This window comes from Eublepharis macularius, chromosome 4 (genome assembly GCF_028583425.1).
Source record: "Eublepharis macularius isolate TG4126 chromosome 4, MPM_Emac_v1.0, whole genome shotgun sequence".
NCBI lineage: Eukaryota > Metazoa > Chordata > Lepidosauria > Squamata > Eublepharidae > Eublepharis > Eublepharis macularius.
The window spans coordinates 171,152,570-171,166,324 of record NC_072793.1 but is presented as its reverse complement, the minus strand read 5'-3'; the positions used below and the strand labels follow the sequence as shown (position 1 = coordinate 171,166,324).

The window sequence follows — 13,755 nt, the reverse complement described above, 5'->3', positions numbered from 1 at the left end:
TATGGCATTGGCAACATGACATCAAGGTACAGCATTAAACACTGGTTCAGAATAACTGGTCAGCATCAAACAATGGCATGGACAGGGCACAGACATGACACTATGATGTCTTAGATTCCACCTTCCAAAGGAACTGCTTTTGCAATATGGTCTTCATAGTATGGAGAGCAGTTATAGTTCTGGGAGATCTCCAGACCCCAAATGAGGGATGACAACCCTAGGCAGAGTTGTTCATTCGATAATAAAACTACTGTTCCATTATATGCTTTTATCGTAAAAGCTGCTGCTCTTGTTTTCTTCGGTCTTATGTGTTTGCTACGGAATGTGTGTGGATAAAGTGCAGTAAAGTTGCAGTCGACTTCTGGCAACTCCTGCTGGGGTTTTCAAGGCAAGAGACTAACAGAGGTAGTTTGCCATTGCCTGCCTCTACATAACAACTCTAGACTTCCTTGGTGGTCTCCCATCCCAGAATTAATCAGGGCCAACCCTGCTTAGCTTGCAAGATCTGATGAGATTGGGCCAGCCTGCAATGGAACGGAGTGGCATAAATCATGTATGCTGTGCAGTTCATACCTGTAATTTATGTTTGACATCAAGGCTTGACTGCATCTTGCTTATAGAGTTTTTCAGTTTTCCTATAAAGGCTATTCTTCGTTTCTTCAGCCACGCACAGGCCAGCCAAAATGAAAAAGTATATGGTTCATTCTTAGAACAAGTTATAAAGGGTAGCTCTTCAGTCAAACTAGTTCTTAGCACGTTAAACAATGCCGTATGGTTGATTCAATACCTAGAAAACATCCCACTGGGAAAATAGTGTCTATCAGAGCCTATTCAGAGGAGCATCATAGCTCACCTTTAGAGAGCAATAATCAGTTGGTTTCATAATGTCAGGTGTTGGTCTGTGTAATAGCATCTACATAAACTGGCCACACCCTATAATCCCTGAATGTCAGGTGTGGAGTTCAGCGCAATCTGCATTTCCCTTAACTGGCCAAGAGGCTTTGGAATTTAATAATTTTTTGTATAGTGAACTTTGAATAGGAATGACACGTGTGTTTATATAGGATTGATTTATATGGGGTATACCTGTGTTCTATTCAATAACATTTTGTTTAATCAGATCTAGCATTCGCAGATTATTTTGAAATAAAAATTTAATTATTACGTTGACTGTTTATTGCCTGAGAAATAAAGGGTTTTACTTTGAACCTAGAACAAAGAAATAAACAGCAATACCTCCCTCAGAGATTAAGGGCTGAGCCCAGCAAAAGTTGAATGGTTTAATGAAGCATTCAGTTACCAACAAGCACTGTGGTTTAGTGGTCAAAGTGTTCCTTTAATTCAGTTCAGTGGTGTCCAGGAGCCCAATTTGGGCTGAAGCTAAAAAAAGAACAGGGAGACCCTGTCTGAAAACCAAAACTTAAGCCATGAAAATCACTGGGCAACCTTGACTGACTGACTCTGACTCTGTCTCAGCTTAACCTACCTCACAAGGCTGTTTTAAGGAGAAAGGGGAAGGGGAACATGGCCTCTCTCTACCCCCTGAACTGCTTCCAAAAAGCGTGGGATTAAAATCTGATAGGTAAATAAGACAGCTTTCAAGTAGATGTAGATATGACAACCCTATGAATGAGTGGCCTCCAAAATATCCCATCCTAAGAAGCCACAAAAGGGATTTTATTCCATTTATTTACAGAGCATAAACAGATTTGAACTACCCAGTAGGATCATACTCCAGACCACATATAGCAAAATAGTAAAGCGTACTAGTAAAGTCTAGGCCCCTGACCCTCTAGCGATGCATCCCTCTGAACAGAGATATTTTTCACTCGCCATCACCTTAACACCTTCCCCGGGTTCCAAAGGGTTAATACCACAGAGTTAACTCAGAGTGAGCGTCTGAGGGGTGTGAACACCTCTTCCTGTAGGCCCCTCCTCTTCAACAGCTTCCCATCCAAACTCCAATCAAATTCAAATGAGAGAGTCTCAAAGGCTGGAGAGGCTACTTCCTGCTCTGGCCTACACCCCCCTCCCCTTCCAGGGTTCATTGATTTCCCCCCTCCAAGATCTGGTGAGTTTTATGTGCATTTGGCTGATAGGGCTTCTCAGGGACTGTAATAGGGAAACAGGGAGGGGGATGAAATGGAGGACAGCCCACACTGAGAAAGCCTCAACATGCAAGGAAAGCCAGTTAAATGTGTGTGTGTGGGAGCAGAGAGGGAGTTGCCGCTTGGGAAGTTGAGATGCTGGGAAGAAAACAAAAAGAGCCTGCTCATTTCGACACATGGGCAGGGTACCTTTGGCATTCCTAACGTAAGACTCTTAACCAGGAGAACCTTTCATCTGCTAAGCCATGTCTGATTCCTGGTTTCAAAATTCAAGGCAGTGCCTTTTCAAAGCTGCTGCCTTGAAACTGCTCGGCATTGATATTTTATTTATTGTCTTATTTAAAACATTTCTATGCTGCCTTTTCACTCAAATAGGGCCCCTAAGGTAGTGAACATCAAACACTAAAACATTCCAACATCAAAACCCTGGATAGTCCAGGTCAACCTGAACTTGTCAGATAGATCTTGGAAGCTAAGCCGTGTTGACCTTGATCCTTACATGGATGGGAGACCACCATGGGAGTCCAGGGTTGCTACACAGAGGCAGGCAAGGGCAAAGCACCTCTGAAAGGCTGTTGCCTTGAAAACCTCATGAGAGGTCACACACCTTGATGGCAAAAAAAGTGGCAAACATCAAACATCATGATAGTTTCAGGCAGGTAGCGGTGCAAATTTTAAAATATAAAATTATAAAAAAAATATAAACACACATCTATAAAGTGGCCAGTGTGGATATGGGGGCCTCTGAGAAAGCAGAGGAAAGTATCGGGGGGGGGGGTTTCAAGGGAAGGCAGAGAGGGAGAGAAAAGAGGGAGGGAGCTAATGGAGAGAACAGTGTCTGGCATCCTCATCTGGCCTCCCTCCCCTTGAAGAACATTTTGCTCTACACCATTTTCTCTCCCCCCGCCCCATTGTCTTAGTTCGTAATTTCTGTTTGGGACTGACTCTTTTTTTTGCCTTTCCCACAGGGCAAAATTGGGCACACAGCAGAGAGCTCCACTTCAGTTGCAAGTCCAAACATACCAGAGAAAGATCTTGGTGGAAATGCCATTAAACTGGGTGCATTCTGAACAAAATATGGCTGAAGAAAGGGGTGATTCTGCCCTTTGGGGGGCTGCCTTGGAGAAAGGGCTGAAGGAGGAAGGCTGGGCTGAGGCTGAAGCCTGCAGGAGCCACAAAGCCCTTTGGGTAGGAAGATCCTGGGAAGGAACCCTGCCAGAGATCCAGGCTGGAGAAAGACCCTGCTCAGATCTATTCCGCCAGCAATTCAGGCACTTCCGCTACCAGAAGGCCAGTGGGCCCCGAGAGGTTTGCAGCCAGCTCCACCACCTTTGTTGTTGGTGGCTGAAGCCAGAAAGGCACACCAAGAAGGAGATCCTGGACCTGGTGATTCTGGAGCAGTTCCTGGCTGTCCTGCCCCCAGAGATGGAGAGCTGGGTCAGGGAATGCCGGCCGGAGACCAGCTCCCAGGCAGTGGCCCTGGCAGAAGGCTTCCTCCTGACCCAGGCAGAATACGAGCACCTGGAAGAGCAGGTGAGAGGGTTCACAGAATCATAGAATCATAGAGTTGGAAGGGGCCATACAGACCATCTAGTCCAACCCCCTGCCCAGTGCAGGATCAGCCTAAAGCATCTCTGACAAGTATTCATCCAGCCTCTTCTTGAAAACTGCCAGGTGGTTTGTGGGGCACAGCCTGTGTGCAAGAATGTGCCAAAAATCTGCACCTGCCTTCCCCGCTAGGGTTACCAACCTCCAGGTGGCAGTTGGAGCTCTCCCAGAATTACAGCCTTATCTCCTGTAATCCCAGCCTATTCTTGGACTGATCCCAGTAGGGACATTTTTGTGCCATTTCAGTGCATCTTTTCCTTTTGTCTCACTGGGATCCTGACATCTGTTCCACTTGCAGGCTCATATAGAAGACTTGGGCACACGTTTCCCCCAGGCAGACAAGGTAGAGCATAACCAAGATGCCAGCCCATTGGGTAAGGATTGACGGGGGGGCACGTTTTAACTTCGTTTCTCTCTTTAAAGCATGCTTGAAGTCCATTGTCTGCCTTTCTGTTCCCCAGCCTTCAGACTCTCCCACACTTTAAAAATGCAATCATTTCTTGTTTTCATTGCTGTGCTAAAGTGATGCAGGCTTGGTCAAAAAATCCTAGCCAGAGATGCTGTATGAAGTAGCATTGAATCCCAAAAGACCGGGTGAGAGAGAGAGGTGAATGGCCCTGGAGCCTGGTTTAGCTGAGTCTGTTTAAGTCAAAGGGATTTGAAATGGGTGAGACATATTGATACACTGAGATGTGTTTTCATCATGGGGGCTGAATGGAACCTCCATATTCAGAAGCAATTTACCTGGGAATACCAGCTACTGATGCGGGCAATGTGATGTAGTGGTTAGAGTGTCTGACACAGGTTCGAATTCCCCCACTCCTCCCACCATGGAACATTGCTCTGTGACCTTGGGCAAGTTGCACACTCTCAGCCTAACCTACCTCACAGGGTTGTTGTGAGGATAAATGGAGGAGAGGAGAATGAGGTAAACTGCTTTGGGTTCCCATTGGGGAGAAAGGATGGGGGGTATAAACGAAGCTGATAAAATAAAAATAAATATAAGGGACTAAAATATAAAACGTATAAAAATACAGAATGTAGATAAAGAATGAAACATCTTTCTCCAACTTTGTTTCCCCAACAGATCATGGAGAGGCGCCAACAATAAGGTCTGAGTTTCCCCCCCTTTGTGGTGTGGAGGAAGCATCTTCAGAGCAGCCAGATCAGGTAGGGAAGGGATTGGCGGGGGTGGCGGAAAGGGGGGTGGCCTTGGTCCTTTGTACCCCCAAACGGTCCCCTTTCTGTCAAATCTGCCCTCTGAGAAGTCCGTGGTTGTCCCTTGGGAATGATCCATTTCTGCGGACTGACATCCAGATACATTAATGTAGCTGCACTTGTGGTTGGCCATGAGAAGGGAAAGATGCACATTATCGTCCGTGAGGAGAAAAATTTTCTTGCTCCCTTCAGGGTCTGGTGTCCTTCGAGGAGGTGGTGGTGTGCTTCACCGAGGAGGAATGGTCTCTGCTGGATCGAGACCAAAGAGCCCTGTATGGGAAAGTGATGGAGGAGAATTATGAGATGGTGGCCTCTCTGGGTAAGGTTCCTCACTCTCCCCCTCCTTCAGTACAGGTAGTGGTGGTCCTCAGGCAACATCTGAGGGCAGGAAAGTGGTGGATGTGGGCAGACAAAGAGAGTAAGTGTGGGTTGAGGGAGAAAATTGACCCACAGTTAGGCAGACAGCCTGTTTCACATAGGGTTCCCGGCATCCCTGAAGAATTGGGATTGCCATTTGTTGGGGAGGAGGGGTCGCATCCAATCTAAGTGGCTTAAGGAGGCATTTTATTTAGTGTAAAACACAGCAGCCAGGTGAGAGAACACCAGTGGAAGGATAGAAATGCTCAGGGTGGCAATAGAGTAGGCTCTTGTATCATGGAAAGAAATACATTGAATGCCAGCATGGTGTAGTGGTTAGAGTGTCCGCTCTAGGATCTGGGAGACCCAGGTTCAAATCCTCACTCTGTCGTGGGTGACCTTGGGCCAGTCACATGGTCTCAACCCACCACACAGGGTTTTGTGAATATAAAGCGAAGGAAAAGAGAATCATGTGAAGTGCTTTAGGTGTGCATTGGAGAGAAAGGTTGGGGTATAATGAAGTAAAAGAAAACTGATGTTATTTTGTAGATGCCAGGATTTGCCTTTCTATTTAAAGGTTGGATCTCAGGGGAAATTCCTTTTATCAGAAGAGGGAACTCGAGCATACCTCTTCCCCCCCCCCCCCCCCCACACACACATCTGTTTCTGGTCCGCTGTTCCCCCTGGAGCAACCATTTGGGGACAACTTTGAGCTGCAGCCAGGGAGGGAAAGTAAGAAAGTTCCATTCGGCTGATGAAAATTCCTTCCATCAGCCGAGTATTACTGCACGATTCAAGCCTATATTTTTTCTGGACCTCATTGATATGACACATCTGAGTACAAACATGAAGCTGCCTTCTGCTGAGTTAGACTTTTGGGCCATAATGGTCAGTATCATCTACTCAGATGGGAGTGGCTCGCCCGTGTCTCAGGTTAGGGTCTTTCACATCACGTACCTGATCTATTTTAACTGGAGATGCCAGGGGTTGAATCTGGGGCCTGCATACCAAGCAGATACACTACCACTGAGCCAAGGCCCCTCCCATAACATTTTAGGATATAAATTGAAACATGCAATTATATGCCAAAAAGTTGCTAACTGGGACTATTCCTAGATTTGTAGGTCCATTTCAATGGGAGGTTCTCACTACTTCTCTTTTTGCTCCAACAGGCATGAGGCGGAGGACTGAGAATGAGGGAGACCCACCCGGGGTGTCATTCAGAGGTGGCCAGTCTGAAGAGGAGGAAGAGCAGAAAAGAGGAAATGAAGAAATGAAGATGAACAAACTTGCTTCTCAGGGTGGCAATATCCATGAAATCCTAACTCAAGAGCAAGTAGACATAGAAAAGGGAAGTATTCAGTGCCCCGTGTGTGGGAAATGCTTCAGAATTCAATCAAAATTTAATATTCACTGGACAATTCACACTGGGGAAAAGCCATTCAAATGCTCAGAGTGTGGGAAGACCTTCCGTCAGAGGAATAAACTTACCACACATCAGCGAATCCACACAGGGGAGAAACCATATCTGTGTACGCTGTGTGGAAAGAGCTTCAGTTGCAACACACACCTTACACTGCATAAAAGAATCCACACAGGGGAGAAACCATATAAATGCTTGCAGTGTGGCAAGAGCTTCAGTGTTCGTTCGAACCTCAGAAGACATCAAAGAATCCACACAGGGGAGAAACCATATGAATGCGCCGAGTGCGGAAGGTGCTTTGTTAATAATGCAGACCTCACAAGACACCAAAGGATCCACACAGGAGAGAGACCTTTTAAATGCGCGGAGTGTGGAAAGAGGTTCAATCAGAGGGATGAACTTACCATACATCAAAGAATCCACACAGGGGAGAAGCCTTTCAATTGTTCAGTGTGCGGAAAGAGGTTCCGTGGGAAGAGTTCGCTTTCAAAACATCAACAAATTCACACTGGGGAGAAACCCTTTGAATGCTCCGAGTGTGGAAAGCGCTTTCTTAATAACAGAGGTCTTACAAGGCATCAAAGAAGCCACACCGGAGAGAAGCCTTTTACGTGTCCGGAGTGTAACAGGAGCTTTTCTGAAAACTCCACCTTAAAGAAACACCTGAGAATTCATACAGGGGACAAACCTTTTACATGTTCAAAATGTAGCAAAAGCTTTGCTGAAAACTCAGTCTTAAACAAACATATGAGAATTCATACAGCGGAAAAGTCATATCAGTGTTTGTAAACTGGACAGCAGTTCAGGTATATGTCACATTAAATCCTCAAATGTAATCTTAAAATGTAAATCATAAAATGTAAATACTAAAATCAAAGGTTGGGAAGAACTTTGCATTGATCGTAGATTTTCACATCAAAGTCTTCATTCTCATGTAAATAATCAGAGGAGACATGTTCTGTCCAAACCAACTTTGGGAACAATCCCAGAATTCACATGGAGAGAGAACTTATAAATGTTCTGATTTTTGTAAAAGTATTGCATGGGAGGGGAGGCAGCATAGTATAACCCGAACTCATTAGATCTTGAAAGTTAAGCAGAGTTGGTACTTGGATGGGAGACCACCGAGGAAGACTTTGCTGAGGAAAGCTGCGGCAAACCACTTCTGGTTCTCATTTGCCTTGAAAGCTCCTTGCTGGGGTCACCATAAGTCAGTTGTGGCACATACGTATGTATGTATGTATTGCACAGGCGAGAGTGTGTGATTCTGGAAAACACATCTGAACTGGAACCAACATCCTATCAAGTACAAAATTAGCTTTTTGAGCAGACCCATCTGCAGTGAATCAACCTTGCCTCCTAATAACCAACTAAGTATTCATTTACATGTGGACAGATGACTTACTCAGCTGCTTTCAGAAAGGAAGAAAATATTGGACTCTTCCAATGTTTTAAGAACACAAAAGGAGACTTTCTGGATCAGAACCAATCAAACACTATGTTTCCCTCTGTGAATGTCTCCAAGTAACAATTGATGGGGTCCCCAAGATATCCTCCATTAATTTAACCAGTCATCTCAGACAATACCCGTCACAACTTTTCATTTACCTTTCCTGAATCAAATGCTGATGGGTTTATATAGCTTTGTATCTTCAAATGTACTAAAAACAACAACAAATGTTATAATGTCGAAGGCTTTCACGGCCGGAGAACAATTGTTTGTTGTGGATTTTCTGGGCTGTATCGCCGTGGTCTTGGCATTGTAGTTCCTGACGTTTCGCCAGCAGCTGTCACTGGCATCTTCAGAGGTGTAGCACCAAAAGACAGAGATCTCTCAGTGTCACCTGTGGAGAAGATGTTAGCAGGTAATTTATATCTACTCAGGAAGGTGGGTTTGGGTTGCATCATCCTGTAAGAGTTTCCCAGGGTATGGAATGCTAATGCTTCACTGTATCCTGAGGAGGTTCTTTTGCATATGGATTGGTGCTTGATCTGCTAATCTTATCTGCAGGACTATTGTAAGATGTAGAGTATTTTATTAGCCTGGTGTTTTTCAGGACTGGAAACCATGCTCTATTCATTCTTAAAGTCTCTTCTTTCCTGTTGAAGTTGTGCTTATGCTTATGAATTTCAATGGCTTCCCTGTGCAATCTGACAAAGTAGTTGGAAGTGTTGTCCAGTATTTTGGTGTCCTAGAATAAGATACTGTGTCCTGTTTGAGTTAGGCTATGTTCAGCCACTGCTGATTTTTCAGGTTGGCCAAGTTTGCAGCGTCTTTCATGTTCTTTTATTCTTGTCTGGATGCTACACTGTGTGGTCCCAATGTAAACTTGTCCACAGCTGCAGGGTATGTGGTATACTCCTGCAGAGGAGAGGGGGTCTCTACTGGGTTTGGGACACAACCGAAACCCACCTTCCTGAGTAGATATAAATTACCTGCTAACATTTTCTCCACAGATGACACTGAGAGATCACTGTCTTTCGGTGCTACACCTCTGAAGATGCCAGTCACAGCTGCTGGCGAAACATCAGGAACTGCAATGCCAAGACCATGGTGATACAGCCTGGAAAATCCACAACAACCAACAAACATTCATCATCCTGGAATAATTTGGTGACATCCACAAACTCAGCCACCTCCTTGATCACCTCTGGCTCCAGATCCTCTCTCAGGTAAACAGCACTGGTCCCCAAACAGCTCCTGCTCCATTCTCCTCCATTTTGAAAACTGTCAAGGTTCCCCATCTCTTCCTCTTCTGGATTCCCCAGGGCTGGCAGTTTCATGATCCCTGCATTAACTCTTCTCATATCCTTTGGCTTCAAGAAACAATTCTAGGTTAGTGACAGTTTTTGGCTGTTCTTGAAGTCCACTGAATAAATAGCATCAAGATATACACAATATGTTATTTGGGCATATGATGTTATGTGGTCCCATTTCTCAGTTGAGCTTTGGCAAGAGTCTGTCTGATCTGTGAAGAGAATTGTTTTGATCTGGATTGGAAAACAACCAAGAAACATATTCTACCCAAGTCAGCTCACCTCTCAAGTGTGACCTCTTCTTCCCAAAGAGAAGCAAATCACCAAACTTTTGCCCCAGGTTCTAGTTTTGGTCACATTTACATCTTCAGGATATGGCCCATATTCCTTGGCTTGCTTTTCTGTGGCTTGGACTCAGTATTGACTCCATATAAGTTCTGACATTCTGATAATGTGTTTGCTGCTTTGATGGGGCATGATATGCGCTCCACCACTCTCAATAAACTCCGTCTGCTGTTCCCTACGTTTTTGTTTCTTATTTAGGATTCTTTAGCATACATTGTTTCCACTTTCCTGTTATCCTCTTCTTCATAATAACCATGTATTGTTATTGTATCAAATGTTATTATTGTTAGGATTAAATGAGGGGGCAGGGGAGCACTGACACTGGTCTGAATTCCTTCAAGAAATGGCAGTGGGGGGATACAGTAAATAAATGATTAAACATATAAGTAAAGGTAACTTCCTCAGAACTCACTAGGGAAATTCTACTAAGAGAGAGAAGAATTACTTTCCAGCCTCTTTGCCCACACAATGAATTTTATAAATCTTAGGTCATAAGGAGAGTCCTGCTGGATCAGCCCGGTGGTCTACCTAGTCCAACTTCCCATCTTGCACACTGGCCAACCAGTTTCTCCAGAAAGCCAACAACAGGGCAGAGAGGCTGAGGTCTTCCCTTGACGTTGCCTCCTGGCACTGGTATTCAGAGGTTTCCTAACCTTCAGGGAGTATTTCCCCCCCCCCCAAACTACACCCCCATTGCTTTACCTATTCCTCACAGCAGGGTGCTCTAGTCTCTAGATCAAGGATTTGGGGATCAACATGGACCACATGACATTTCTATTGACCCTCTTAAACTGTGAGGTAAGCTGGGCTGAGAGTGTTTGACTGGCCCAAGGTCACCCAGCAAACTTCTGTGGCAGAGTGAGGATTTGAACCAGATCCTAGCCCGAAACTCTAATGCAGGAGTTCCCAGCTTTTTAAAGATGGAGGGCACCTTTGGAACTCTGACACAGGGTGGTGGGCACAACCACAAAATGGCTACTGCAGGAAGCTGAGGCACCCACAAAATGGCTGTCTTGAGAGGAGAAGCCAAGTACACCAGAGGAAGGCCAAGTGCAAAGGAAAAGAGAGGTGATTTTTTAAAAAAAATACACTGGGAAAGAAAAGTGAAAGGGAGAATTACACCAAAAATGCATTATTTAAATCTGCACAGCCGATCAGATCTCCACTGGCTGACCAAAAGCACTGCTGGGCAACAGCCCCAGCTGGTCCTACCCACCATCTAAAAACACTTGGAGGGCACTATGGAGCCCACAAGCACCATGCTGAGGACTTATACGCTGACCACGCCACAAGACTTTTCTCTCAGACTTTGGACAAAATAATTTTGGGGTCAGTCAGAAATGTTGGCTGGCCTTAAGTCCATTGTGCACACACACATCATTTTATTCAGGAATACCTTAAGGTTCTCTTAATGATGGACGGTGAGGCAAGTATCTTTTGACAGAGTTCTCAACAGAGAGAACAGCCATCCTGTGAGGTAGGCTAGGCAGAAATAGTAGAGAGAGAGCAGGTGACTCAAAATAACCATGGCATAGTGGGGATTTGAACCCAGGCCTCAAAGCCTCTAGTCTGACACGTGAACCCTTATCCTCAGCTAGCTGTCAATGTGGCCTGGACTGCTAATGAAAGAAAAGCAGAAGCCTTACCAAGAGAGGCCACAATCCTCTAATTCTTCGCCATGATTTTCCAGTGCAGAGCCCATCAGCCCAAATTTTATGCTGTTTCAACTTTTTTTTAGCTCTGTATTGGGTTTCTGCCATTTTTTAAAATCTTTGTAAATTTGCATGTATATACCCATTACATGCTAATTGAAACATCTTTGATATTGACTGCACCGACTTGCACTGCATACTCCTCCTCAGTCTGAATGAGAAAGGCAGACTATAATGATGTAAATCTATATATATAAAGACAAGTGTCCTGACAACACCCAGCCCAAACTCCTGGACCTAGGAATGTGAAATTTGGGGAGAACATTCGTTTCATGATGTAAACACCCATTAAGAAGGGATTTTAAGGAATGCACCCCCTAAGGGAGTCAAAGGGGTAAAATGTGTTTTTCCCAAAGGGATACAGCTTCCCTGTGTGGAGGGCAGGCTGCTGCCTGCTTGCACCCTCGCCCACTGCCAGCTCAGCCACTCTTCCCTGATTGGGCCAGCCTTTCAAGGTTTCAAGGTCACTTCACTTGCATATGTGGGATGATTGGGGCTCACAACATTCCACACCTCATCCTACCCAGAGACAGTTGGAACACAGAGGTTATTTGCATATGTGGTCTGATTGGTCCTCACCCCTAACATTCTGAACAGTATGCAGTTGCTATTGGAAGTCACTGAATGTGTCCTGAGGACAAATGCACCTCCCAGTCTTCCCCTAAAAGTTCACTAGGGTTGCCAACTCAAACAAACAAACAAACAAAAAAACCCACAAACCAAAAAATGTTACATACTCATAAGTATTATAACTGGATTTAGTTAAATATTGTAGCAAAGCATGGGTATCAAGCTAGTAAATAAACGAATCCAGCAGAGCCTCCTCCTCCTCGGTGAAGCACACAGCCACCTCCTCAAGGGACACCAGTTGCTTTCTCTACTGCCACCTATAGTCAATTCAATATAGCTTCTTATAGTAATAATAAAATTATGAAAACTGAGGCAGTTAGAGTTAGTTAGCTTTATGCTATAGTGACGACAATGAGAATTTTCCCATCGTTATCTACACACTGTGCTTTTGTCATAGCATTAGTAAAATTATGAGAAACCACAAAGAATTTAGGATTAGGTTTTGTGCTAACATTAACTAAAGTTGAAGTCAAAAGAGTTTACTGTCTATAGCCATAGGCCGTCACAGTTCACCAAACATTGACTCTAACATTAACTAGAAAATGTGGTCTTTAAAATACAAAACTCTAAAAGTTGAAAAATGAGTCCGGTTCCTAAATTTTTGGTCTGGCTCCTAGAGTTAAGAAAATTTGTCAAGGCATGTGGTAAGGAGAAAGCATTTCCATTCTGTCTTTTTCTTCTTGAGTCCATTGTGGTTTGAAGAGGTGCATGTATACTTCACCAAGAAAGAGCAGGCTGTGCTGGATCTAGACACGGAAATCATGAATGGACAATTTTCCAGCATAAGAAACTTAGTATTGAATCTTTCACTGGTAGAAAAACTGGTGGTAGCCAAACACTTGGAAAGAGCTACCACCTGTTAAGAATCTTCAGGTGACACAGACTGGCACCTTTGGGTGATGGAAATGCTTACCCATCTGGTAAAAGCAGGCAGAGAACAAACCAGTCCAGCTGATTTCTTGATGGCAGGGCTGTCTTTCTTGGAATATACTGAGCTCCCCAAAATAATTGATCCCACTTTCAATAAATACTCTTCAACTGACTGTATTAAGACCATTCTGGTGTAGGCCTAATTTCTGTATATTGGCTTGTGTGCATTTTTTGTGATTTGATCTCAGATGGGGAGAGTAAGGGGTTTCAGTTATGTTCTGATTTTTTTTGTTCAATGTTTTATTGTTATTTCCTACTTGAAAAATTAAAGAGTAGTTTATAACCAAGGTGCTAGGTAGACTGCTGCAGGCTGACACAAATGAGGTGCCACCACAGAAAATGACCTGTGGCCACCTGCTTCATCAAACAAAGGCACCCACTGAGTTTGAGGGCAGAGTGGGGACAGGAACCCGGGTCTCCCGAGTCCTCTTCTAGCACATTGACCCCTTTGGGGCAATAGCCCAAGTGATACCATTACATGATTTGCCTATTCCCAAGAGGACTAGGCCTCGATTCAGTACTGAGTCAAAATTTGGGGGAAATATTTTGATGGGTTTCTCGACAGTCGTTCCAAAGTAATTTTCTTCAGGGATTCAACAGCCACTTCTCGACGTGGGCATACAGGTAAGAGAGGTCACCTGACTGGATGCCGAGAGTGTGATGAATT

At 44.5% G+C, this 13,755-nt stretch overlaps 1 protein-coding gene across 1 annotated transcript in view; it reads left to right on the top strand.

The window, feature by feature from the left end:
• The window catches only part of LOC129327829 (zinc finger protein 420-like), a 60,203-nt gene that overhangs the window by 19,051 nt on the left and 27,397 nt on the right, over nucleotides 1-13,755 (top strand). The window contains exon 4 of the mRNA XM_054976581.1: nucleotides 6,711-7,499. Within this exon, the coding sequence (XP_054832556.1) occupies nucleotides 6,711-7,499 (789 nt within the window). The remainder of the gene's footprint in view (nucleotides 1-6,710; nucleotides 7,500-13,755) is intronic.